This window comes from Setaria italica, chromosome V, assembly GCF_000263155.2.
Source record: "Setaria italica strain Yugu1 chromosome V, Setaria_italica_v2.0, whole genome shotgun sequence".
In the NCBI taxonomy this organism is placed as follows: Eukaryota; Viridiplantae; Streptophyta; class Magnoliopsida; order Poales; family Poaceae; genus Setaria; species Setaria italica.
Window position 1 is genome coordinate 43532619 of NC_028454.1, and position 24151 is coordinate 43556769.

General features: G+C 47.0%; 4 protein-coding genes across 6 annotated transcripts; 2 read left to right on the plus strand and 2 right to left on the minus strand.

Moving 5' to 3' along the window:
• LOC101756653 (putative metallophosphoesterase At3g03305) lies at nucleotides 1-4624 on the plus strand. 2 transcript variants are annotated; one of them, XM_004970818.3, is made up of 4 exons: nucleotides 1-1389; nucleotides 2121-2362; nucleotides 2537-4120; nucleotides 4206-4624. In XM_004970818.3, the coding sequence occupies exons 1-4, from the start codon at nucleotides 1128-1130 to the stop codon at nucleotides 4371-4373; spliced, it is 2256 nt and encodes a 751-aa protein (XP_004970875.1). In that variant the 5' UTR covers nucleotides 1-1127; the 3' UTR covers nucleotides 4374-4624. The 2 variants fall into 2 exon arrangements, with proteins under 2 accessions (XP_004970875.1, XP_004970876.1); XM_004970819.3 differs by having other exon boundaries at nucleotides 9-1389; nucleotides 4198-4624.
• Nucleotides 4588-6390, minus strand: LOC101767492 (linoleate 9S-lipoxygenase 2). Of its 2 annotated transcripts, XR_002677851.1 has the most exons (3): nucleotides 6095-6390; nucleotides 4908-5986; nucleotides 4588-4811 (listed from the first exon to the last, which is right to left on the minus strand). XR_002677851.1 is itself a non-coding variant. In XM_004972230.3 (2 exons), the coding sequence occupies exons 1-2, from the start codon at nucleotides 6285-6287 to the stop codon at nucleotides 5658-5660; spliced, it is 522 nt and encodes a 173-aa protein (XP_004972287.1). In that variant the 5' UTR covers nucleotides 6288-6390; the 3' UTR covers nucleotides 4884-5657. The 2 variants fall into 2 exon arrangements, 1 of the variants encoding a protein (XP_004972287.1); XM_004972230.3 differs by lacking the exon at nucleotides 4588-4811 and having other exon boundaries at nucleotides 4884-5986.
• A 5928-nt stretch (nucleotides 6391-12318) lies between these two features.
• On the plus strand, nucleotides 12319-18788 carry LOC101757325 (anthocyanin regulatory R-S protein). The gene is made up of 9 exons (XM_004970820.3): nucleotides 12319-12686; nucleotides 12796-12943; nucleotides 16266-16520; nucleotides 16639-16735; nucleotides 16899-16913; nucleotides 17015-17071; nucleotides 17316-17978; nucleotides 18084-18509; nucleotides 18642-18788. Exons 2-9 carry the CDS (start codon nucleotides 12810-12812, stop codon nucleotides 18711-18713), a joined length of 1719 nt encoding a protein of 572 aa, XP_004970877.1. The 5' UTR covers nucleotides 12319-12686; nucleotides 12796-12809; the 3' UTR covers nucleotides 18714-18788.
• Nucleotides 18789-20524: 1736 nt separating this feature from the next.
• Nucleotides 20525-23937, minus strand: LOC101757730 (linoleate 9S-lipoxygenase 2). Its single transcript, XM_004970821.2, has 7 exons — nucleotides 23671-23937; nucleotides 23270-23562; nucleotides 22930-23167; nucleotides 22499-22837; nucleotides 22323-22408; nucleotides 21563-22245; nucleotides 20525-21468 (listed from the first exon to the last, which is right to left on the minus strand). The coding sequence occupies exons 1-7, from the start codon at nucleotides 23861-23863 to the stop codon at nucleotides 20697-20699; spliced, it is 2604 nt and encodes an 867-aa protein (XP_004970878.1). The 5' UTR covers nucleotides 23864-23937; the 3' UTR covers nucleotides 20525-20696.
• Between the last annotated feature and the right edge of the window lie 214 nt (nucleotides 23938-24151).

Below are 24151 nucleotides of genomic sequence, written 5' to 3' on the forward strand. Positions count from 1 at the left end.
AAAATAACAAATCGTGTCTGAATTTGGAGTTAGGCTGTAAAACGGATCGATATCAAGGGATCATCCCTAAAGTTTAGAAACTGATTTATAAAGCAAATAAGGTGCCAGTAGGCTTCGTGGCTAGGCAAATTAGGCCAAGAATCCCCCAAGATCTTATACTTTGCAATGTAAAGACAGAAAAAACTGAATGTACAAACAAGAACACAACAGTTAATTGCAGAGCAGCAGAGCTAACCAGCAAATCTCCATAGCACGACTTATAAGTTACACCACTCCTTTAAGCTCTTCCTGTTCGGGGGTGGGTTGATCACAGGAAGATCCTTCCTCCTCTCGAAAAGACATTTCACGATGACTGTCAGCTTGAGCATGGAGCCGCGGCTGGCAGCATCGCTGGGTGAGCTACTGCTGTGGGCGGTGGCGGCGGAGATCCGCCATGTAGCGAACTTGCTGCTCGGAAGCGGGCCACCGCTTTCTTGCTCGGCATCTTGCGAGCTGTGGCAACGGTCCTTGTCGGCGGTGGCAGAAGCGGGCGGGGGACTCGTACCCACGAACTTGCTGCTCGGAACCGGGCCACCGCTCTCTTGCTGGGCATCTCCTTGGCAAGCTTGGGCAGACGCCTTCGTCGACGGTGGGGGTAGGAGTGGGGGTGACGGCGGGGCTTGTACGTGCAGCAGCAGGTAGGGGACTCGTACCCTCGAACTTGTTGCTTGGTCGACACCTCTTTGGCGAGCCTGGCAGTCGTCTTCGTCGACGGTGGAGGCGCGGACAGGGGCTTGTACACTGCAGCAGCGGTCGGGGGAGAAGTCGACGGCAGGGACTGGGAGGGGTCGATCCATGGTCTCCGATGGAGGAGGTCAAGAATGCAAAAAGAGCAGGTTGGCGAGAATTTTAGCCGACGGCTAGCCGGGCTCGGGCAGGGGATTGGGGAAGATTTGACTCGGTTCCCAGTGCTTGTGCTTTACGCTTTCAACAGTAACACTATGTCTGTCAACGAAATACGTTAGATGTCCAGGAAAACACAAATTCGAAGGCCGGAGGCGTAAAGCTGCGAAAACCGTTTTGCCGAGGGACAACAAAATCGTACCCCCTCCCCTTCTGCTCGACGGCTCCCGGTGTGCGCCTTCACCATGGAGACGCGCGGCAAGAGGCTCCTCCCCGTTCTCCTGGCCCTCGTCGCCGCGGCGGTCGCTCCGCCCGCGGTGTCCCGTGACGGGAGGGAGGTGGTGGAGGTGTCCGGCGCGCCGGACGGGGTGGTGTGGGTGGCCCAGCTCTCGGATCTCCACTTCAGCGTGCACCACCCGGAGCGCGCCTACGACTTCCGGCGGTATGTGGGCCCGGCGCTCGCCATGGTGAACCCCGACCTCGTACTGATCACCGGGGACCTCACGGGTATGTACTAGATCCTTCTCTCCGGCCCTCGCCCCCGTCCTCGGTTTGATTCCACGCGATTTCAGGGCTGATCCAATGTGAGGTGAAATTACTCAGTTAGCGAATGAGAGGATGTTTTCAGTAGTTTTCAATTTGAGTGTAAATGAGATGTTTCAGAACATTCGTGATAAAATGCACACTTTAAGGTAGCACAATCCGTCCAGTCTGGTCTAGGGGCAAGTGGCCAGTTTTCGCCCAGTTGCCCACCAGTAACCAGGGCCACTCACTGCAGGTTTCAATTTCACCATTGCAACAAACATCCAGTAGAACAAAGTAAGACTCCTCCGGATGATATACTAGGTAGTAAGCACTGATTGCTAACAACTGCAAACGCATGCAGTTCCGTCCCTGTGATATATTTGACTTGTTACTAATATGCAGGGTACAGTTCTTACATTTAAAATGATTTGATATGAAGTAATAACCAAAGAAATAAATTTGAAATTCAAAGATCTATTGAAATGCAAAACTGAGCTAACTGAACATACAATCTTCTATTGCATGTTTCAGCATTGGAAAATTATAGGCACCTATAAGTCTGTAATATTGATCAGCATCACGAGAGTTGCTCCAACCAGCATAAAAGAAAGTAATTAGCACCTTCTAAGAAACGGAAAAAATTCATTCCCTGAAATGTTATTACCAAGGAGATTTATCTCAATCTTTAATTCATATCTTTTTTTTTGTTACAGATGGGAAAAGCAAAGATCTGCTAACAATGAAGCAGAACGAGGTTGAATGGGCAGAATACGAAAGTACAATTAATGATATCATTCAAATCAGCAAGCTTCCAAGAAGAATTTTCTATGATCTGAGAGGAAATCATGATAGCTTTGGTGTACCGGCACCTGGTGACAACTATGACTTCTATCAGAAGTATAGCATCAATGCCAAGTTAAGACGGCAGGGGCGTGTCCAAAGCATTACTTTGGAGGTCAGTGGTTTATCTATGTATGATTGACACCTATCTTCTGCAGGAAGAAAGATGTGGTGCCTCTTATTTCATTGCCGCCTCATAGTTCAATTGTATTGTCATTTGGTACATATGGTTATTCTAGCAATCGCTATTCAGAATTCCCTTGACGCTGTATTTATGAATGCTCTGCAGAATAATGGTCGGAAGCATCTATTTGTTGGCTTTGATAGCACTATGGAGGTTGGTCTTAGAGGCCCAACCAATCTATTTGGCCATCCAACTGATAAGCAGCTTATCGAATTGGATCAAGCATTGTCGCAGTGGGATACTGATTTTGACAAGGCTCCAGTGACGAAAATTGCATTCGGGCACTTCCCATTGTCTTTCTCAGCATTAACAGAGTCAGGAAAAAGTATCAAGGATGTTTTTCTAAAGCAATCATTGGCCGCATACTTGTGTGGGCATCTTCATACAAGGTTCGGGAAGAACTTGAAACGATACTACCATCGAGCAGTCCAGGAATCATCATTTTCAGAACATTATTACCAATTTAACATGCACCAAGGATATGCAATCCAGAGTAATAAGGAAAACTGTTCTGAAGAAGCAGCTCACATTGAAGAGTTCTGGGAATGGGAGATGGGAGATTGGAGAAAGAGCAGAAGTATGAGGATACTAGCAATCGATGATGGTTACGTCTCCTATACTGATATAGATTTCAGATTGGGCTCAAAGAGCATAATCATACTCCCTACCTTTCCCCTTGATTCAAGATTCATGCAGAGAGCTTCTGCTTCTCGTGATTTCAAATGCCATATCAGGGGGCCGTCTACTTTCGATACAGCGAGGGCTCTTGTATTCTCTAAACATGAGATAGTCTCTGTTTCTGTAAAGATATATGACTCAAGACCAGGAACTCTTGAAGTAGTCTTTGACTCTGAAATGAAAAGGGTGGATTCCAATGAAACTAGGGGGCATATGTATATAGTACCATGGAACTGGAGGGCATTTGAAGATCCCTCTCCCAGCCGATATTGGCTTCAAATTGAAGTGATGGATATAACAGGTGATGCAAGTTTCAGCCATTTGAGACCATTCTCTGTTAATGGCTTGACTGCAAGAGTGAACTGGACGTGGAAGGAGTTTTTTGTGATTGGTATTCAGTGGGCTTCAATATATCATCCTGCACTGTGGTGTGCTCTTTCTCTGATATTGTCCTTGCTTCTTGTACCACAAGTTTCAGCTGTGGTATTCAAAGATCAGTTCACATATAAGTCTCTATACACAAATGGTAGTCAGAGGACATTGTTAACGTCTTTAGTTGGTGGTTTCATCTGGCTCTTTGTTGAACTGGCCAGGGTGATTCTTGTGTGGTTTTTGCTCTTGGTGTACACTATCTATTTAGTTTTCTTACCATGGCTATTTGGTCACCCTATTACTGAGGATGATAATCTCACATACATGACACGTAGAGGTTGGATTCTTAAAAGACCCAACAGTGGCAACGAAGTAGTACATACTGGGATTCCAGATGTCATGGTCATTGTTCTACCTCACTTTTGTTTTGTGTTATTACCCACAATTGTGATTTTAGCTGCCATGTCTGCTGAGAGAACGGCATATCGAGAGCATTATCTTTCTTGGTCAGGAAAGAAGAAAGATGATTACTACCAAAAGAGCAGGAGGCAGATAGAACATGAAAAATTTTGGAATGGTCGCTGGATTAGGAAATTTCTGTGTCTTCTTTGCCTGGTGGTTCTATGGAAACATTGGAAGGTATAAAGCAAAATTTGCAAATTTCTGTGACTGCAATTATCTCCATTTCAAACAATTCTAACCACTTCTTTATGCAGCTTTGCAGAGCTCTTGTGAAGGCTTATGCTATGAACCCTTTGCTCCACTCGCCTGTGCTCTTCTTCTTCATTCCTGCCCTCATGGGATTTGCCATCTACAGGACATCTTCCATTTAGCTGTTTGGGAGCTCGGAAGGTGTGATATACTAGATTGTCCTACAAATAGATCATCTTAAGGTGTCCCGTGTAGCCATTGCACATGGAGCTTCTTTCTGTGAAGACTGAAGTACTATAACTCACAACTGAAGGTGTGCTACCTCTATTTTTTTTCTCTCCTTCAGAGAGCAGATTGTTAGATTCTCTAACATACATAAAGATGTTGTCAGCACTGCGTTGCATATAAATGAGAGACTACACGACGTTTCATTAGAATGAACAGTTATGAGAAAGAAATTGTACTGCTCAATATAATTTTTTTCATAGTTCTTTCGAGAATTTTTTTTCTCCATTCTTGACCTATCAGTTTTTTTCATAAAAAAAAAAAATCCTTGTGAGACTTTGGTGATGTACACCTCAAATATTAGCATTGTCCTTCGAGGAATGGATATTAATCTACCATATGCAATCCTGTCTGCCTTTCATCCTGGAATGACAATGACTAGCTTTGTCTTGTCCTGGAGATTCAAGAGTTCTTGTCAGATTTTGAAATTAACAGATAACATTGTTCAAATTTTGAAACGAAGAGATAAGGATGTGCCGTAGCACCTAACTTTGCTCAGCATATTCGTCATGGTGTTAAACTGTAGTATTCTTCTTGAAGGAAACTGTGACCCAACTCTGCCCTCTAGCCAAATACTCAGTCACCCGAAAATATGGAGAAACAGGTGATGGCTAATCAGCGATTGCCCAAATTCATATGATAGCTTATCTGCAACGGATGATGACAGAATCTTGGGAGCTCTTCTTTCCCTTCCATTTTGCCCCTTCCATTCGCAGGTGAATGGGAGATGTCCCAATTCGGCGGACACTCCAACGCCGCCGCGCCTCAAGTCGCCGGTTCACGAACGCCGGCGATCGGTTAGTCCAACGTCTCACGGCTGGCACATCTCTGACCCCTCGGCCGTTGCGCGCCCGTTTCGACTCGAGAGGACGGGAGAGCTGGAGGAGGAGGGACGCAGCGGCGGCTCTACACGATACAGGAGGGGTGTGCGTGCGGATGCGGCAGCGGGATATCCGGCGGGGAAAGAGGGGGACGGGGCAGCGGGATGTCCAGCAGGGAAGGAGGGGGGTGGGAGCTGGAGGAGAAGTGGAAGTCAATTTACCACGACGAGGCGGCCGTCGCCGGCGACGGACGGGAAGGCGTAGCCATAGGGACAGCTAGGAGGAGGGGTCTTTACGTAAATATTTGGATCGCGATTACATAAAACCCCTTAAATTGGATCGCACTATTGATCGCGATTCAATTTAGGGGGCTTTATGTAAAATTGTGCGGGGAAATTCTGAGAAATATTGGTTCGCGATTAATCCGACCCGGTGTGGCCACGACCTGCGCGGCTGCGCATGGCCATGGCGCTTCCGTCTTTGCGGTACTTGGACTGCGGGTAGACCCATGAGTTGGCGACGAAGACGATGGTGCCGCGGCCGGGGACGTCGTCGAGGGTGATGGTCTTGAGGAAGAACTCGGAGGCGTGGTTGTTCTTTACGATGATGGCGCCCGGCACGCCCAGCTTCTCCACCTCCCACTCGAACGTCACGCCGAACTTGGACTCGCTGGATGTCAGCGACGGCAGGGACGTCAGCCACTGCTCCAGGCTCGCCTCCGCGCACACCTTGCCGCGGTTGCCGTTGTCTGCGCATTCGCCGGCCGCCAGTTCGGGTCAGCGTCACGCAACGCACGCATTCGATGCAAGCAGCTAACCCATGTGTAAAATCAAAATGAAACCAAGAGAATGCTCACTTGGGTCGACGACGGGGGAGCTGATGAGCTGGCAGGTGATGCCGCGGCCGAGGAACTCGCCGATGTTGTCGATGACGGTGGCGCCCATGCTGGTGACGTCAAAGCCGAGGACGCTCTTGCGCATGAGCACCACCGAGCCGTTGAGCCGGCCATTCTTGTTCCCGGTCAGACCCCCGATGATCCCTCCGAACATCTTCGCTTCACCTAGTGCCTAGCTGCTAGCCTGCTACTACGTTGCTTAGCACAGATTGACTCGTGGAGAGGCTTTTAGTACCGGGCAATAACACCACCTGGTACTAAATGGCACTCCACGGGGTTTATTGCTCGGTACTAAAAGATCTATGAGGAACGAAAATTTCTACCCGGTACTAATTTCGCGCGTTAATACCGGATGAAAAAGTCATTTAGTACTAACGTCAAGGACGAATGCACATATTTTAATTAGTAGTGTGATGGTAGCTAGCAGGTCAAAAACCTCTCTCTTATCTGCTCCTTGGATTTGCCTCTGAAGCGGACTTTCACATACTCCTCCATCCCACGTTACTATTTCACTTTAATTTTTCTATATACTTTTGATATGCACCTAAACATTCTATTTTGTGAGTTAATAACACTGCTATCACCTAAACATTCTATCAGTTTTTGCAGCAAACATTCCACACATGCTTGCGCTACTCGCAGCACTGTTAGCCGTCCATCATCCTCATCAAGTACCGGATAGTGATTCTGATGAATGAATCCCCTCGTGATCGCTGTTGGTCTGCATTCAATCCTGACAACTATGGTTACTGCGGCCTTGTTTAGTTGCCCAACTTTAGGGTGTCAAAATTACTGTAGCAACACTATAGCGTTTCGTTTGTATTTGTGAATTATTGTCCAAATATTGACTAATTAGGCTCAAAAGATTCGTCTCGCAAAGTACAACAAAACTGTGCAATTAGTTTTTGATTTCGTCTACGTTTCAGTACTCCATGTATGTACCGCAAGTTTGATATGATGGGAAATCTTCTTTTTGCATAGTACCAAAGTTGAGATTTTAGAGTGAACTAAACATAGCCGCAGATGAACACCAACGGGATAAGGATGAAGCGTCTGGAGGGGTACATGTGGAAGAGAACTATTGGTTCTCCTCCTATAGACAATTAATTATTGGTCGACAAGCAGAGGAGCATATGCTTGATGCTCCTCCTGTTGTTCTATAGGAGTGCTATTTTGGCATCCAAGGGAATTGACAGTTCACCCAAAAATCTCATAGGCACTCTTGAACTGGTCATGGACTCCTGGTGCGTGCTGTCAAGTATGGCATCCGGACGTCATGCTCGTGTCAGATGGCCCGTGAACTCGTCTGTGCAAGCTGTTGGTTTGGGTCAGTCTGTCCTCTTTTTATTGCGATTCGGAGCGAGTGGTGCTGAGTTTTGGTTGTTAGGTCTTTTTATTTGACCAAGTGGTCTGCGTGTTGCTCGACTTACCAGAGTAGTGGCGTCGTGTTTGCTAGTTGGATCATTCTCTGCACCGACGTTATATTATTGAGGTAGTGTGCCACACCGCGCATGTCAGGTTGTGTGGTTTTCGGATATGTTTTCACTAAAAAAAACTGGACCATCATCTCTTTTATTTCCCTCCCTCTGATATAAATTTGCAGCAAATATTTTGCTGCCCTTTAAAGAAAAAAAAAAGATGGACCTCAACTCTTAAGCCTCGATGAGATTTAGTTCTTGAAGGATCCAGTGAAAAATGAAAATCCTTCTATAGATGCAAATGCTCAGTGCACGCACACAATGATAATACTCACCGTTCACTAGTAGAGAAACGACTTTCCATCCGCCCCCTTTTGTCCCGGTTTAAAGTTGGCCCGGGACAAAAGGTTCACCAACCGGGACTAAAACTCGGTCACTGGTGGGGGGCTCACCAACTGGAACCTTTTATCCCGGTTGCAAAGGCTAATGGAAAAAAAAGACTCTGAAAGGCCTTTTATCCCGGTTTGAAACACCAACCGGGATAAAAGGGGGTCTTTTATCCCGGTTGGTGTTTCCAACCGGGATAAAAGGGTCCCCACGAGTTAATACAAAAGGATAGTATCCCCTACATAGTCAGATGTGGTGTGTAGGTGGGATGGCAAGGAAGCTACGCGCGAGGCTGGAGGTTGTGGGTTCGAATCCCACGAACCGCGCACGCGCATATTTCGTGTGGGGGGCCTGCCTAGGAGCTTGGGAATTTTTTTTTTGCAGCGTCGGCGCTCTCGACCCTTTTATCCCGGTTGGTATTACCAACCGGGATAAAAGGGGGTCTTTTGTCCCGGTTGAGTGACCCGGGATAAAAGACCCCCCTTTTGTCCCGGTTGGTTTATCCCGGATGCATTTTCGAGAGATATGCACCCTACCAACCGGGATTAAAGCTCAGTTCTCTACTAGTGGTTAAGGATGCGTAAGATACTCACCCTGCCCCTATAAACCTACGAGAGGTTAGGTTAACATATCTTATGATTGATAAGGTCATTTACTTATCGTACGTCTCACTATTGATGAACATATCGTCTACCAAAGTAGCGTTGTTAATTCATGAAATAATAAATATAAAAAATGAAAGCACTCGTGCTTTGAATCTATGAATTGAACTCGGTGGACAGATTAAATCACAAGAAACCAACCAAACAAACAACCACACACAAAGTAATGGGTTTTCTTTTCTGATTGTTTGCATGCATCATTTGATGCACTACTAGTAAGGCAATTAACTAATACCGGTCGACTTATACAATGCATAGTATATAGCGAGTGAAGGTGATGTTCGGACAAGAAAACAAATACTACTATTCGCAAAAAAAAAAGAATACTACTACGAAAATAAACAGTCCCAGCTGTTCTGAACACGGAAACCTGATTACCTGAAAGCTTCTTTTTAAGAAGTGGTCTACCCTGCTTTATTCGAGATGAACAAAACACACCTGATTACATGAACGCTGATGTCACGAACACAGAAAATCGTGTGGCGATTCATTAATATTATTGTGGTCGCTGCAAGTGCAAGCGGATGAACAGAGGAAGGGTTGCTGCTTGCCCTATCAGAAAATGACCATTAGCCCCGTCCATTGAAAGTTTGAAACAAGGAAGCGAGGGATTCTCGGGTTTCTTTGCTGCAACAGCGCGACGTGGGTTGCTAAACTGCTATATGCTTCTGTGAAATTCGCAAAAAGTGGTATCCCCCACATGGTGACATGGATTCGGTGCCTTGTTGCGTGGAATCAATTCGATTTGATGCCATCCTCTGATCCTCGTCTTGCTTCGGTGAGACCGTGGAAAAAAACTGCAACATAGAAATTTCATAGGCGCATGTGGTTCTATTTACACAGTTCTAACGAAAGTTACATCGAATAAATTCGGTGGACAGAGGCTAGGTGGGATATGAGCTTGTTAGTGCCACACTGCCACTGCCATAGCATGAGCGCGTACTAGTTTGGGGGGGCAAAATCGTATATGCGTTCCAAGAATAACACATTAACAATGGACCGAATTGAACAAGCTGTTAGCTAGTGACGACGACGACCCAGGTAGCTATAGCGGCGTAGAAGGCCACCGGAGGCAGCTCGTACGGAGCGTCTACTTGAGGTCCCCGTGTTGTCATCGAGCAAGAAGCCAACAAGGGTCCTTCATCAGGCGTCAGATGCCGTCACGCCACGCGGACACCCGGTGCCACCTTGCAATCGCTGATAGCCGATGGACGTAACTACCACACATGAAACGTGTGCTTCTTTCGACGGCGCAACGGGGACAGGGTCCGCCGCCGAGTCGGCGACCGGCCGTTCCGGAGGCGATGCGTCGCGCGTAGGCCCTGGTGGCGACGGGGGCTAGTTTCTCCTCCTCCTGTTCGGCGACCGGGACGTGCTCGCGAATCACGTGCAAGAGCAGAGTAGCAGACTGGCTTGTCCGCCGCCGCTGTCAGACTGTTGCGTGTAGCCATCGTGGAACGCGCCTCGGCTTCACGAATTTGTTTTTTTCCTAATCCTGGCGTGGTTGACGAACGGCCCCGTCGAGTAATGGAAAGCTCCTCCGATGAGTCCGGCCGGTGCACCCCCCTCACGAGTTGCAGAGAGATCCATCGCTGTGCGGTGACGACGCAGCAAAGCTACAGCGCGAAATGACCGGTACGGTTTAGCGTAGGGTACGGCGTCGGCTAGTGCCTAGTGCAGTTGTGCTCAGCAGGGACGTCAGTGCTGGCGACCCATAAAGTCGATGGCGACCCATACAGTCGAAGCTTTTGAGGGAGGGGTTCCTCTAGCTTTGAGCCTCTAACTTTGCGTCACAAACACAGTGAATCAGTAACGTATCGGTGACTCAAAGATAGAGACCTCAAAGTTAGTTCCTCTGTCTGCACACGAACTCGACAGCGCAACATCAATGACTGGAAAATTAAGCTAGAGCTGAATCAATCGTGATTGGTGAAGCATAGCGGGCGCACGCATGACCACACCGTCTTGTGCCCCACGTAGCTGCGATCAGAGGAGGATTGGGTAGGATCGAGTTGGTGAAGAAATTGAGTCCATGCTCGATCCTCTGGGCTGTTTTGTCCTACTACTTGATAAAAATTAAATAATCTCTCCCCACTTAGAAATTCTTTTTTAAAAAAATTACACATTTGAATTTTTGGACCATCAAATTCAAAATCAACTACTTGGATCTAACCACTCTCCAGCCTTATTCGCTCCCTCTGTCTCTACTCTGACGCCACCTTGCCAGCATCGTCCCTAACGCCCGTGAGACCTATCTTGCCTCCCTCGTCCCTTCTTTCTCCCTTCGCCATTCGCACCCACCGTCAGAGCTCACCTCCGCGTTTTCCGCTGCCATCTCGACTGCTCCCATGCTAAGTAATTATTGGAGCTCACTCTTGCGCCCCTCCACCGCCCCACCTTGCCGCCGCCTTCCCGTCACCACCACCCGCTACCCTACTTCCCGAAGTTCCCTTCAGGTCATCAAGATGCAGGTAATCCCGAACCTCCAAACCTAAAAAACTCGTCGAAGGTCGCTGGAGGAAGAGCCAAAGGGGAAGATGTGGAAGAGAAAAAAAAAATCAAGTGTGGGAGAGGCAATTTAATTATAATCATTGGCGTGCAGTGCAGCCATGCACTTTGGCTAGGGATCGGAAGCACTTCGTACGCTCCAACCTAGCAGTAGTACTTGTGGCACTACTAGTAGAATACAATGCAAGACATGAGTAGCTAGCTCGCCTCTACTCGTCAACTAGCTCGGGTTTGGCGACACCCAAAGTGATGGTGTGCCGGTAGACGCTCGCCCGGTCTGGGGGGCTCGCGGCTACGAGGCTGTGATGACGACGACGATGCGTGCGTACGCGCTAGGTGTCGCAGCCCGCTGCCGTCGCTATCGCGTGATCAGCGCGCCCCGGCCGGCCGGTACTGTGTGACCGGCGACAGATCTCCCGCCGCTTGCTCCACCAGCCGTCCGTCTTTGCACGAAGGACCCCGCTGGTCAATTGCGCCTCTCACCTCACTCACATCAAACTGGACACTATACACAAGGCCTTGTCGTTTATGTGCCTTCAGACGCCTCCTATTTATTGGGAGCTGTGATGAATAAAAATAACCTTTCCCTGGTCACTGATGTTGGCCCTGCCTTTTGCTTCGCGCAGAATAAGACCTTTACCTGCCTTTTGACCAGCAAGGATTATAAGGCAACACGTGGGACAGTGTAATACTACAGCGCAGGTCCTTTTTCCAGCTCATCAGTATAGCACGAGAGAAGAAAACTCAGGTAACCGGGTAACCGTGAAAGTGTGACGTGGACATGGGTGTGTCCAAGTCTAGCTTTATAGACGCTTTCGCCGCTCCTGCCAGGCTAGCACTGCACTAGTCCCTCGCTACTCCTCGTCTCTGTGTGAGGATAACTCCTTCCTTTTGTTGCTTGGGCCATGTTTCACTATGTAAAAAGAAGATTCTCCGTCACATCAAACTTGCGGTACATGTATGGAGTACTAAATGTAGACAAAATCAAAAAGTAATTGCACAGTTTTGTTGTACTTTGCGAGACGAATCTTTTAAGCCTAATTAGTCAATATTTGGATAATAATTCACAAATACAAACGAAACGCTACAGTGTGCTACAGTGCTATAACAGTAATTTTGGACCTCCAAACTTTGGACACCTAAACAAGGCCTTGGTCACTTGGAGATCCACAAAACCATTTTGGATTCGAAGATTAATTCGTGGCGCAGCTGCAGGCATATATAGCAGTACTCCTTCGGCCGTCGTCTTCCTCGGGGAGGCCGCCGGGGTCGCCATTGCTAGCATATGGTGTGCTCGGAGATGCGTATGGCTTCCACCCAGAGATAGGATCTCTTATATTAGTGCGGAGCTGCTCCTATTCTTGACCGGCTTTGCAAGTTCTTTGCATTGCTTCCTTCGCTGCCTCTCTAGCTTACTTCCTGTTCGTGCTACACCCTCGTAGCTTCGTCTTTGGCCGATCTAGCTTCATGCATGAGTGAATCTGATCGGCAGAGATCAGTATTACTGAGCTAGAATCGAGTTGTATTCTTGGTGCATCTAGCTAAGCTCCTTAATCAGCATAGAGCTTACAGTATTAGGTACAAATTAAATTAAGATATGCATGGCTACATGCAAATTGTACGCACTGTTATTGAGCTTCTTCTTTGTAGCTTACTATAACATCACTTTTCTGACTTCTGGGTGTAGGAAAAATTACGGCGATGGCACTACCAGCTTCCCCAGTTCAGGAAGAACTGCAGCCGGAGAGTCAATTGAGGAACCATCTTGCTGCAGCCGTGAGGAGCATCAACTGGACTTATGCCCTCTTCTGGTCCATTTCAAGCACTCAGCCAGGGTAATGTGTAATATAGAGTCAATATTTGGCTGCCAGACTTGTACAACCTAATCCATCATTTTGCATGAGTATATTATCTTTATATTCCAGCTCATCTATCTATAAATCAAATAAATAAAATCAGATCAGGTGATGCAATTCTAGGTTACATACTCATCAAATGTTACATACAATTAATTAAGGAACTTTGTTACTTTTCAGTCCCTTTTTTCAGCCACTGAACCACAGTTAGTGTCTGTTCGTTCAGAAAAACAAAATCAGCCCGTGTTCCTCCTCTATGTTAGAACCGGCAAATAAAATCCCATGCATATTTCGGGGAGGTGCAATATTACACTTTGAGCTAAAAAAAATGAAGGCAAAATCACAGGAGGTTTTATTAACATAAAGCAGGATTAAAGTCTACTGCTCCCGACCTAATATTTTTAAAAGTTATTGTATTTGTAAGTTATTTAGAAATTAAAACCTTAACTAATAATCAAAATTATTTACCTGATACTCTCTCATTTTTTCAATACTTCAACATAATACTCATATAGATGTGTACTTACCTTTATTCAATTGTGATTGATTTTTAATTAGTAATTACTCTATACTTTTTCATCCACATTCAAACTTTTTTCATTTGAAAAAAGTTTATTTTACTCCCCTCACCTATTTACTTTATCCACTTAACCCCCTAAGCAAATTTAGGCTCACTTTACTCCCCCAAACTATTTCATTTGGTCCAATCTACCCCATAATTAGATTTCTCTTTTTTGTTTCTTCGCGTATAAATTGAATTTTAATTTCATATTTTATCAGTTGACTTATAACATGATGCTCCATGTTAAAAAAAATTATTAGAATTTTTCATGATTACTTTTCGTACATTTTTGTATATCTAAGATCAATTTTGTATTAAATATTCCTAACATATGAAAATAACCATGAAAAATTCTTAGTATAATTTTCTAACATAAGACATCATGTTTTGTATATGCTCACAAAATTTGAACTCAAAATTCAACTCATACACGAAGAAACAAAAAAGAGAAATCTGATTAAGGGGTAGATTGGACCAAATGAAATAGCTCAGGGGAATAAAGTGAGCCAAAACTTTGTTCAGGGGGTTAAGCGGATAAAGTGGATAGGTGAGGACAGTAAAATGAACTTTTTCCTTTTCATTTTGCATCACACCTCCATGCATTGTGTTTAGCATAAAAATTAATATTTTTCATCACTTTCTCACATACATACATAAATACATACATAAATGGTCTACATGGTGACACTCATCATGCATATAATTTAACTTAGTATTTCTATACTAACAATGACATAAATAGATAATTTAGGATCATATATTAGTTTACTTTTGGATATTTCTGTATGATGCACATGAAGATAATTAGATTAAAATTTAGGTATTTACTTTATGTTATTTTTAATAATAACATACATGGGTAACTTAGATACATATTTAATAATGATGCACAAGTAAATTGGATGAAGATTATGGGACTATTTTAGATTACCTTTTATAATGGCTGAGCTTGGTAATTTACATATAGATTTATATTTTATTTTAGAATATTTTTATAATGACAGTGGTGGGTAACTTTTTATAAAATATAATAGACCAGTAACTATAATTATTATAGTTTACATGATTGATGTTTGATAATTCTGATTTTTTGTGAGAATTTTTAAGATTTATCTTCTTTTCTAGCGTGTCTCTTGAGTACTAATGTGGAGTCTCCAATGAAAAAAAACAGGCCACATTGCTACAAAATTATTACCTTGAAGTACCTCTCATTTGTTAAATAATCGAACACAATACTTATATAGATATGTACTTATTATCTTCGTTCATTGTGATAGATTTTTTAGTTAGTAATTACTTTATAACGTTTTCATCCACATTTACAATTTTTAACTTTTTTCACTTTGCATCACAGGTATGATCTTGAATTTGTTTAATGGATCCTAAGTTTGAGCTATACTTTTAACATAGAATCTATATTCTCATCACTTCCTCTATATCTTTATAAATGGTGACACACATCATGTGTATATACCTTAATTATTATATCATATACTAATAGTGTAAGAAATAGACGATTTAGAATCATATATTGGTATATATTTTTAATTAAGGTGATTTGGGTTCAAATGTAGGGTTATCTCATGTTAGTTTTAATAATGTCATATGTAGGTAATGTAGATGAACATTTAGGGGGTTACTTTAAGTTATTTTTAAGTTTTAGTGGTGGGAAATTTAGTTGCAAATTTTGGAGGTTATTTTAAGTATTGTTTATAATGGCAGAAGTGGGTAATTTTGATGAAGATTAGGGGTTACTTTAGTTTATTTTATATAGTGGCAAATGTGGGTAATTTAGATATAGATTTAAGGGGTTACTTTAGGTTATTTTCATAATGGCATAGGTGGGCAATTTTTTTAGAAAACATAATAAATCCAATGGCTATGATTATTTGAGTCTACCAATCAATGGCGAGATGTTTTGGTTTTTTTTGAGAATTTCTAGAATTTCTATATTTTTCTAAAGTTTCCACTTAGAATCCTAGGTGGCTTCACCTTCAGGCTTCAAAAGGAGCCTCCTAAGATGGCTAAAGTGTTTCTAAGAAAATTCATTGGAGCTAAAAGTATATGTGCAAAGCGTTTAGACATAAAGGTTAACAAATTGTACTATGCAAGCAAAGAAAAACTAGCAAAAACCATCCATAATTATGCCTTTCAAGAATTAATTTTTATTTTACTTAATTCATCCTAACTAATATTGATTATGATCTTCTTTGGGAAAAAACTACTGTAATTGATATTCAGGGTCAATCAACAAAATGATTTTTAAAACACAATACGAACACATAAGCATATAGTCACATAGTCTCTCTAAACCCTAAACACGCCCATCACACGTAACGTAAGCGCACACTCACACCATTGGCAGCATAACAAAAGTGAGCGTAGACTCTTGTTTTGTATTATGAGTTTGATCTCGCATGAGCAGGTGTGCAACCAATTCCATCAATTAACCATCCAATCAAGCAACGTTGGTTGGTTGAAGTACATATGAGCTCGTGAAGTATCATTTATGGTTTTGTTTTAAATCTAGCAAAAATATTGTAATACAAAGAGGATGTGGTAGAATATAAATTAAATATCCGTCACGTCTTCATAACTCGTAAATACTAAAGAAACTTATGTTGTGTAGTATGATCGTAAAAGTTGACAGCTACATCTCGCATTAGAGTTCTTTCTCACTAAAAAAAAATGTTCTCTCCTGTCGCGGAATCAAGTCAAGGAAAAAAATTATGGTTGCAGATTCCTAACGTGGACGGATGGGTTCTACAACGGCGAGGTGAAGACGAGGAAGATCGTCAACTCTGCGGAGCTGACCGCCGACCAGCTCGTCATGCAGCGAAGCGAGCAGCTGCGGGAGCTCTACGAGGCCCTCCTCTCCGGCGAGTGCGACCGCCGGGCGGCGCGGCCGGTCGCCTCGCTGTCGCCGGAGGACCTCGGCGACACCGAATTGTACTACGTGGTCTGCATGACCTACGCCTTCCGGCCAGGCCAAGGGTACTTGTTACGTAATCAATTACTGAGCATAGCTGATGTCCCCTTCACATAATCACATTTCATTTTTGGTCGCCATGGCTTGTTTCGGTGCTTGCCATTCGCGTGCGTGCGGCCACAGGTTGCCGGGAAGGAGCTTTGCTAGCAACGAACGTGTCTGGATGTGGAACTCTCACCTCGCCGACAGCAAAGCCTTCCCCCGCGCGCTCCTGGCGAAGGTATGTCAAGTTCTGACGGGGAGGAAAGGCCGATCTGCATTAATTCTCCATTTCCATCCGTTATCTTCCATTCATGTTCTTGATTAACCGCTTGCAATCTTTGTTGGCTTATCATGAACTCCATGCTACCTCTGCATGTGACCTTGCCGACCGGTTCAAGCAGAGCACGTCCATTCAGGTAAGCGCTTCATGCTTCATTTTGACGTAAGCACTAAGCAGTGCACTTTCAGAATGTTTTTCTGAATATAACTTCATCCTGGATCGTTTTTTCTTTTGTAGACAATCGTCTGCATCCCGCTCATGAGCGGCGTGCTTGAGCTGGGGACAACTGATGCGGTATGCTCAATGGTCAAGTTAACACTGTCTGAACAAATTAATTGTTGAATCGAGAATAAAATATAACCTCAGCTCCTGACGGAGTTTATTCTTTTCAGCATTTTGCATTTTCCTGAAGATCAACTATATATATATATATATATATATATATATATATATATATATATGCATCAGTATTATCTGAAAAATGGGTATATGCATCAGTATTTATTAATCATTTAACCAAACTTGGTGCTATTGCCAGGTGGTGGAGGATCCAAGCTTGGTCAGCCGAGCCACTGCATCTTTCTGCGAGATGCAGTTTCCGGCATGCTCGCAGGAGCCGAGCTCCAGCCCGTCAGCAAACGAAACCGGCAAGCCCGCCGACATTATCGTGTTCGAGGACCTCGATCACATTGCCATGGAAGCGATGATCGCCGGCGGACAGGAGCTAGGCGAAGCGGAGAGCCTGTCAGATGGAAGCCTCGAGCAAATCACCAAGGAGATCGACGAATTCTACAGCCTCTGCGAGGAAATGGACGTGCAGCCACTCGAGGATACCTGGATCATGGACGGGTCTTTCGAAGTCCCCTCTTCGCAGCAGCCGGCGCCGGGGCCTGCTACTACTAACGCCGCCGCCACCTCAAGCGCTCTCGTTGACGGCTCTCGCGCGACGAGCTTTACGGCCTGGGCGAGGCCGGAGTCGGACTCCAATGAAGTGGCTGTGCCGGTCGTCGAAGAGCCACAGAAGCTGCTGAAGAAAGCGGTGGCCGGCGGAGCTTGGGCGGCGAACAATGGCGGCGGCGGCACGACGAGAATGGCCCAAGAAAGTGGCGTCAAGAACCACGTCATGTCGGAGAGGAAGCGCCGGGAGAAGCTCAACGAGATGTTCCTCGTTCTCAAGTCATTGGTTCCCTCCATTCACAAGGTAATAGCGCACACATTTTTCGGTGTACCGTGTACGTTCACTTGCATGTAATCCTTGCATTCTGAACTTTCTGATACATTTTGAACTTTTTTGAATGTGTTGCAGGTGGACAAAGCATCGATCCTTGCCGAAACGATAGCGTACCTCAAGGAGCTTCAACGAAGGGTACAAGAGCTAGAATCCAGCAGGGAACCCATAATCTCGCGCCCATCCGAAACAACGAGGGCAACAAGGCGCCATGACGATGAGGCCGTCAGGAAGAAAGTCTGTGCCGCGGGCTCCAAGAGGAAGGGCTCGGAGCTCGGCGGTGACGTGGAGAGGGAGCACCACCCACGGGCCCTCTCCAAGGACAGCACCAGCAACGTCACCGTCACCGTCTCGGACAAGGAGGTGCTCGTGGAGGTGCAGTGCCGGTGGGAAGAGCTTCTGATGACGCGAGTGTTCGACGCCATCAAGAGCCTGCAACTGGACGTTCTCTCGGTTCAGGCATCGGCACCGGATGGGTTCATGGGGCTGAAGATACGGGCTCAGGTATCACCGGATCATTAAGACATGGGAATTGCAATGCAATGTAGTAGGTTCTGGTTAGCAGTTAGCTCTCCATTAGTTTGTTGGTTCGAGTTTTGTTTTACTGATGCTGCTGTTTCTGTTGAGTTTCTGCAGTTTGCCGGCTCAGCTGCCGTTGTGCCGTGGATGATCAGCGAGGCCCTCCGTAAAGCTATAGGGAAGCGATGAGGGGCAGCTCAAGTTCTATATCGATGTACATAGAAGTTCCATGAACACGTTCCTTGTGAATCCTATTTTTGCAAATGGGGTGCACTCATTTCATATTTTTTTTTGAACAATCACCTTATGAACATGTGTGCTACACTATGAGCAACTCGGCGAGATTATCCCGACAGTTCTTAAGATTGACAAAATCACCACAACCGCCTAGCTATCAATGAGTATGTCACTTACCCCTGAGCGTATTGCCTACCCTGAAAGAATTTTTTGAAAATAACCTACCCTGAAAGAATAAATATCTTAGAATACAAGCATCCCTATTGAATCGGAAACTCTCGGAACACAAGTGGATAGGTTACTCCACCAAGCAAAACTAGGACCAAGCCCTTCCTTCGCGATCTTGGATGGGTATGCTTTATGCAGTGCACGGTACAATGGCAACCATTGAGTTGCATGCACCAATCAGTTCAATTCAAAAGCTTAAGCTAATAGGAAAATGTAGACAATTCACTTATACTCCAACAGCGACTGTCCCTCCTGTTTTGTCCTTTTTCCATCATGCCATACGATGTTGATCGACCATTACATGGATCACACCATTGCTTGACACATGATGCGGTGCTCGGTTCAACCCTGAGCCTCTCTTTCTCAGGAAAATTTACCAAAGCTGCCTAGAGGCACTCTCAAGGATCAACTGACTTGCATCTATGGCCACGAAACCTGAATAAACCATGCTTGAAGGCTGGAGCAGTACAGGAAAAAAAATCTTATATGGTTGGTATTGCTGCAACTGCAATGATAGTACTAGTACAGCATCATTCTTTGGTATGATTATTTCCAAAATATTAGGAGATAAATAGGACACAAAAAATGTTGGTATGTTGTTGGATAAAGAAACTAGAAAAGTTTTATCTTCTTTGCCATGTGGTTCAATGGAAGCATTGGAAGGTATGGCCACACGTGCAAGTTTCTGTTCTTTGAGTCGTCTCTATTTCAAACTTTGAACATCCTCTTGAACCAATTGTTGTTGTTCAGCATTTCAGAGTACATTGAGGCCTCATAGTTTTTGCCATCTTTTTGGAGCTCTGATTGTGTATTTCCCCCCTCTTTGAGCAGCAGCGTATGTGATGGCACCGGAGGCTATTCGAATGAACGACGAGTTGAAGCAAAATCCGGTGGAAAGAAGATCTGGTGTAAGGAGATCACTGAGGAGTCCTGCGAGCAGGTTAAGTCTGCAGGTATGTTAGCTGAGGTTACTCTGCCCTGATTTGATGCTTCTCTTGGCTTTGCACTAGTTCCTCAGTCGTTTAGGGAAATTGATAAATTGGCATCAGCTGACTGCATCATCTTTTGCTACTTCGCTGCTTTGAACTCTAGCAATGTGAAAAGGATGGGTATCTAATGAACCTCAAATTTTGAGGTGTGTGTTGAATTCTAGTGAGGTCATGTGAGCGTCTAGTTGGGATTTGCACAGATGAGCCTGCTTATACAGTTATACTCAAAACATTTATACATATAAAAGAGAAGAAAGGAAGAAATACAGTTTTGCCCCTTTTCACGCTGCAAATATGTACTTGTTAGGCCTGACCTGGCATATACTCCATTAGGCCAGTCTGCATAGTTTCATTGCACTGTGCCAGTTGAGTGTCATGGGGATGAAACTTCTCCCTCTCCTGATGAAACTCCCCTCATAATGACCTTGCTAAGTCAGCAATTTTGCTGATGTGGCAACAAATTTAATGCTCATGAAACCCCTATGAAACTTCCATTGAGACTGGCCTTAAGAGAAAACAGAAGGAACACATTTACTTCACTTTTTTGAAGCGGCTTAATTTTTTTTTTTTGAAGCGGCCACATTAACTTCATTATTGGTGAACTGAAGGGTATTATTGTAGTGGCTTCCACGCCTATTACACAACATAGATGAAACCGAGAGAACACAGCTTCCTGCTTCCATGCACAGATGCATGATGAATGCATTGGCTCCTAAACTCAGATGGATATGCTATTGGGGATGCCCTTGGCAGTGATGCCAGCGGCGTCGCCCTTCTTGTCGGAGGTGTTGGGGTAGAGCAGAGTGTAGGGGAACTTGGCCGGGCCGTTGCGGTTCTTGAGCCGCGGATCGGCGTTCATGGTCATCGCACGTTTCTCTATCTCCGTGAGCCGCGCTCCGAACCGCTTGAACGCCTCCTGCGCCTTGGCATCCGACGTCCACTCCGGCGTGTCGCGCTGGCCCAGGTACACCTCGTCGGAGGAGTGGCTGGACAGGATCTCCAGCAGCGAGATGCCGACGAGGGCCTGGAACTGGCTCGTGATGGTGCGCACGAACACCTTCTCCGGGTTGCGCTCCAGCTCCGCGTACTCCTCCGTGCCTGGCACCGGCATCGGCTTCCGGCTAACCGACGGCCGGTTCGGGAGGTACCCCGCGTATGGGTACTGCCCGAAGTTGACGGCGGCGTGGAGCGCCGACGCGATCCAGATGATGGTGGCGCAGGCTTTGGCCAGCTCCGCCACCGTCTGCATCTTGGGCCACCAGGAAGCGTCCTTGATGTCGGCGTGCCCGACCTCACGCACCTCCTTCCACCATGCCTGCAGCTCGACGTCGGCATGGAGCACGCCGTCGTTGGGGTAGTAGATGGCCAGGTACTCCGTCACCCACTGCTCGATGGCGTGCCAGATCGCCAGCCCGTCGGACGCGTACGGGTAGTCCTCAATCAGAAGCCGCACCTTGTACCGGCTCGATGGGTCGGCCACCGCCATGCCTCTGCAGCATTGCACATTTGCAACTGATCATCCTGCTTTGAACTCGTTTTGAAATTATGCGTTGGTGTTGATGCCAACGTGCCAGGAGGACTAACCTCTTGATTAGGTCGTCGGGGAGAGCCTGCTCGGTGAAGTTCCAGTTCTTATAGATGACGGAGGACATCTCGAAGGTGTATTTGCGGGGGAAGACAGTCGTCTCGAAGATGCCGCCGGCGTTGACGAGCATCTGGCGCGCGTTGGAGTTGATGTTCATGGTGTCGCGGTAGTGGGGCAGCAGCAGCTTGTGCACGGGGTGCGCCACGCTGAGCTGCCGGTTGGTGGCGATGACGAAGGGCTCCATCACGGCGTGGGTGTTGAGCCAGTGGCTGATCAGCTGGTGCCAGCAGTAGTCGTTCACGTTGGCGTAGGCTTTGGCGAGGTGCCACACCCACGCCTCGGCGCCGGTCGTCGACGTGGGCGTGTACACCGTGCTCTTCGCGGTGGTCAGGCCGTCCTTAAGCTCGGGTAGGCTCAGCTCGATGGCCACCGGCGCGAGCGTGCCGTCGGAGCGCAGGAACAGTAGGGTCCTCGTTGCGTAGATGAAGTTGCCGTTTAGGCTGTTGAATTTGAGCAGGAATGGCATGAAGTTGTCGTGGTGATCCAGGATGTAGAGCCGGTTGCCGTCGAGCGCCTGCTGCACGGTGAGGCCCTCGAGGTTCCTCTCGATGTGCGCCGCCGTGATGGTGCTCGTGTGGTCGCCGTACTTGCTCGGGTCAAGAGTGCTTCTCGGAGGGAATTCCTGATGAACACGCAAAGAATTAGGGAAGCCATATTCAAGCCTCAAGGTCCATGGGTCTGGATCTATTGTTCACTTACGGTGAGACGTCTGATGAGCATGGGGTTGACGCCGGCGAGAATCTCCCGTCCAAACTCCTCGTCGGTCATCCAAGCTGTCTTGTCCTCTGCATAGCCACAATGATCGAGATGAACGGTGCCGCGTTTGCACGCAGAGATGGACGGTGCTTAGCTCAGCTGCTGCGAACAAACTTTACCTTTAATGATTTGCGGCATGGGGAGCTTGAGGAGGTAGTCGCCGCCGACGGGGAGGACATCCTTGACGAGCTGGAGCGGGAACTGCTTCCGCAGCTCCTCGAGGGCAGGGATCTCGGGCAGTTTGATTCCGCCCTCGTAGAGCCTGATGATGTCCCCGAAGGAGTCGAACTCGCCGGGCGAGAGGTCCACGTAGGTGCGAATGGCAGGCACGACGGCGTTCACCAGCGCCTTGATCGCGTAGCCGTAGAAGTCCGACTTCTTGATGTGCCCGAACCGCTCGTCGCGCGGCACGTAGATGTCGCCCTCGACCAGCGTCAGCCTGCTCTCGCAGCTGGGGTCTGCGTCGTCCAAGTGCCAAGTTAAAATATTTGCCTGCATCCGTAGGCTGAAACGGGGAAAACAAAAGGGGGACACGGGATCGGAGACGAACCGGATTTGGTGGGCTCCCGGCCGGTGCGGCAGCGACGCGGGTAGGGGAGGTCCCCGGAGCCGCCGAGGGTGGGGCGCGGGTTGCCGGAGTCGGGCAGGCCGAGGTCGTTGTAGACGTCGTAGCGGTAGACGCGGTCGTGTTCCTGGTACGGGCCCTGCTGGTCGTCGCCCCGGAGGTTCCGGAGCTCGTCGTCGCGGTAGGGCTTGAGCGCCGCCGGCATCTGGCTCGGCAGGTACGTCTGCAATAATGCAATGCATTCCCCGACCGTGTCAGTAGAAAAAAACCGATGAGTTGAGTTGGCGACTCACGTCGGAGAGTTGAAGCATCATCCATCACTGACGTCGTTGGCGAAGAAGACGCGGCTGTAGCGGTACTTGGACTGCGGGTAGACCCATGAGTTGGCGACGAAGACGATGGTGCCGCGGCCGGGGACGTCGTCGAGGGTGATGGTCTTGAGGAAGAACTCGGAGGCGTGGTTGTTCTTTACGATGATGGCGCCCGGCACGCCCAGCTTCTCCACCTCCCACTCGAACGTCACGCCGAACTTGGACTCGCTGGACGTCAGCGACGGCAGGGACGTCAGCCACTGCTCCAGGCTCGCCTCCGCGCACACCTTGCCGCGGTTGCCGTTGTCTGCGCATTCGCCGGCCGCCAGTTCGGGTCAGCGTCACGCAACGCACGCATTCGATGCAAGCAGCTAACCCATGTGTAAAATCAAAATGAAACCAAGAGAATGCTCACTTGGGTCGACGACGGTGGAGCTGATGAGCTGGCAGGTGACGCCGCGGCCGAGGAACTCGCCGATGTTGTCGATGACGGTGGCGCCCATGCTGGTGACGTCAAAGCCGAGGACGCTCTTGCGCATGAGCACCACCGAGCCGTTGAGCCGGCCATTCTTGTTCCCGGTCAGACCCCCGATGATCCCTCCGAACATCTTCGCTTCACCTAGTGCCTAGCTGCTAGCCTGCTACTACGTTGCTTAGCACAGATTGCAGTTGCAGGCTTTGCTTGCTGTTCGTGTTGTGTGAGAGACCTGCGTAGCTGCAGGCTACTTATAGAGTTGGAGGGTGAGCTGAATGCCTGAATTCATGGAGTGAAGTTTATGATAATCAGATCAAATCTCCATTTAGGATAAGATAATGGCATCTACTGACCTGCCAGTTCGTGTTGCACGCGCTGCATGGGCTCAAAATTATATTCAACTCCAAAATTATTGATCAAT

Excerpts from the sequence above, each read along its gene's own strand:
- LOC101756653 (XM_004970818.3), top strand. The coding sequence starts at position 1,128 with ATGGAGACGCGCGGCAAGAGGCTCCTCCCCGTTCTCCTGGCCCTCGTC. Across the intron at positions 1,390-2,120 it reads GATCACCGGGGACCTCACGG|ATGGGAAAAGCAAAGATCTG; the intron begins GTATGTACTAGA and ends TTTTTGTTACAG. Across the intron at positions 2,363-2,536 it reads TCCAAAGCATTACTTTGGAG|AATAATGGTCGGAAGCATCT; the intron begins GTCAGTGGTTTA and ends AATGCTCTGCAG.
- LOC101767492 (XM_004972230.3), bottom strand. The coding sequence starts at position 6,287 with ATGTTCGGAGGGATCATCGGGGGTCTGACCGGGAACAAGAATGGCCGG. Across the intron at positions 5,987-6,094 it reads CTCCCCCGTCGTCGACCCAA|ACAACGGCAACCGCGGCAAG; the intron begins GTGAGCATTCTC and ends GCGAATGCGCAG.
- LOC101757325 (XM_004970820.3), top strand. The coding sequence starts at position 12,810 with ATGGCACTACCAGCTTCCCCAGTTCAGGAAGAACTGCAGCCGGAGAGT. Across the intron at positions 16,521-16,638 it reads GCCTTCCGGCCAGGCCAAGG|GTTGCCGGGAAGGAGCTTTG; the intron begins GTACTTGTTACG and ends GTGCGGCCACAG. Across the intron at positions 18,510-18,641 it reads GGCTGAAGATACGGGCTCAG|TTTGCCGGCTCAGCTGCCGT; the intron begins GTATCACCGGAT and ends GAGTTTCTGCAG.
- LOC101757730 (XM_004970821.2), bottom strand. The coding sequence starts at position 23,863 with ATGTTCGGAGGGATCATCGGGGGTCTGACCGGGAACAAGAATGGCCGG. Across the intron at positions 23,168-23,269 it reads GCGTCTTCTTCGCCAACGAC|ACGTACCTGCCGAGCCAGAT; the intron begins GTCAGTGATGGA and ends GCATTATTGCAG. Across the intron at positions 22,246-22,322 it reads TGCTCATCAGACGTCTCACC|GAATTCCCTCCGAGAAGCAC; the intron begins GTAAGTGAACAA and ends CGTGTTCATCAG.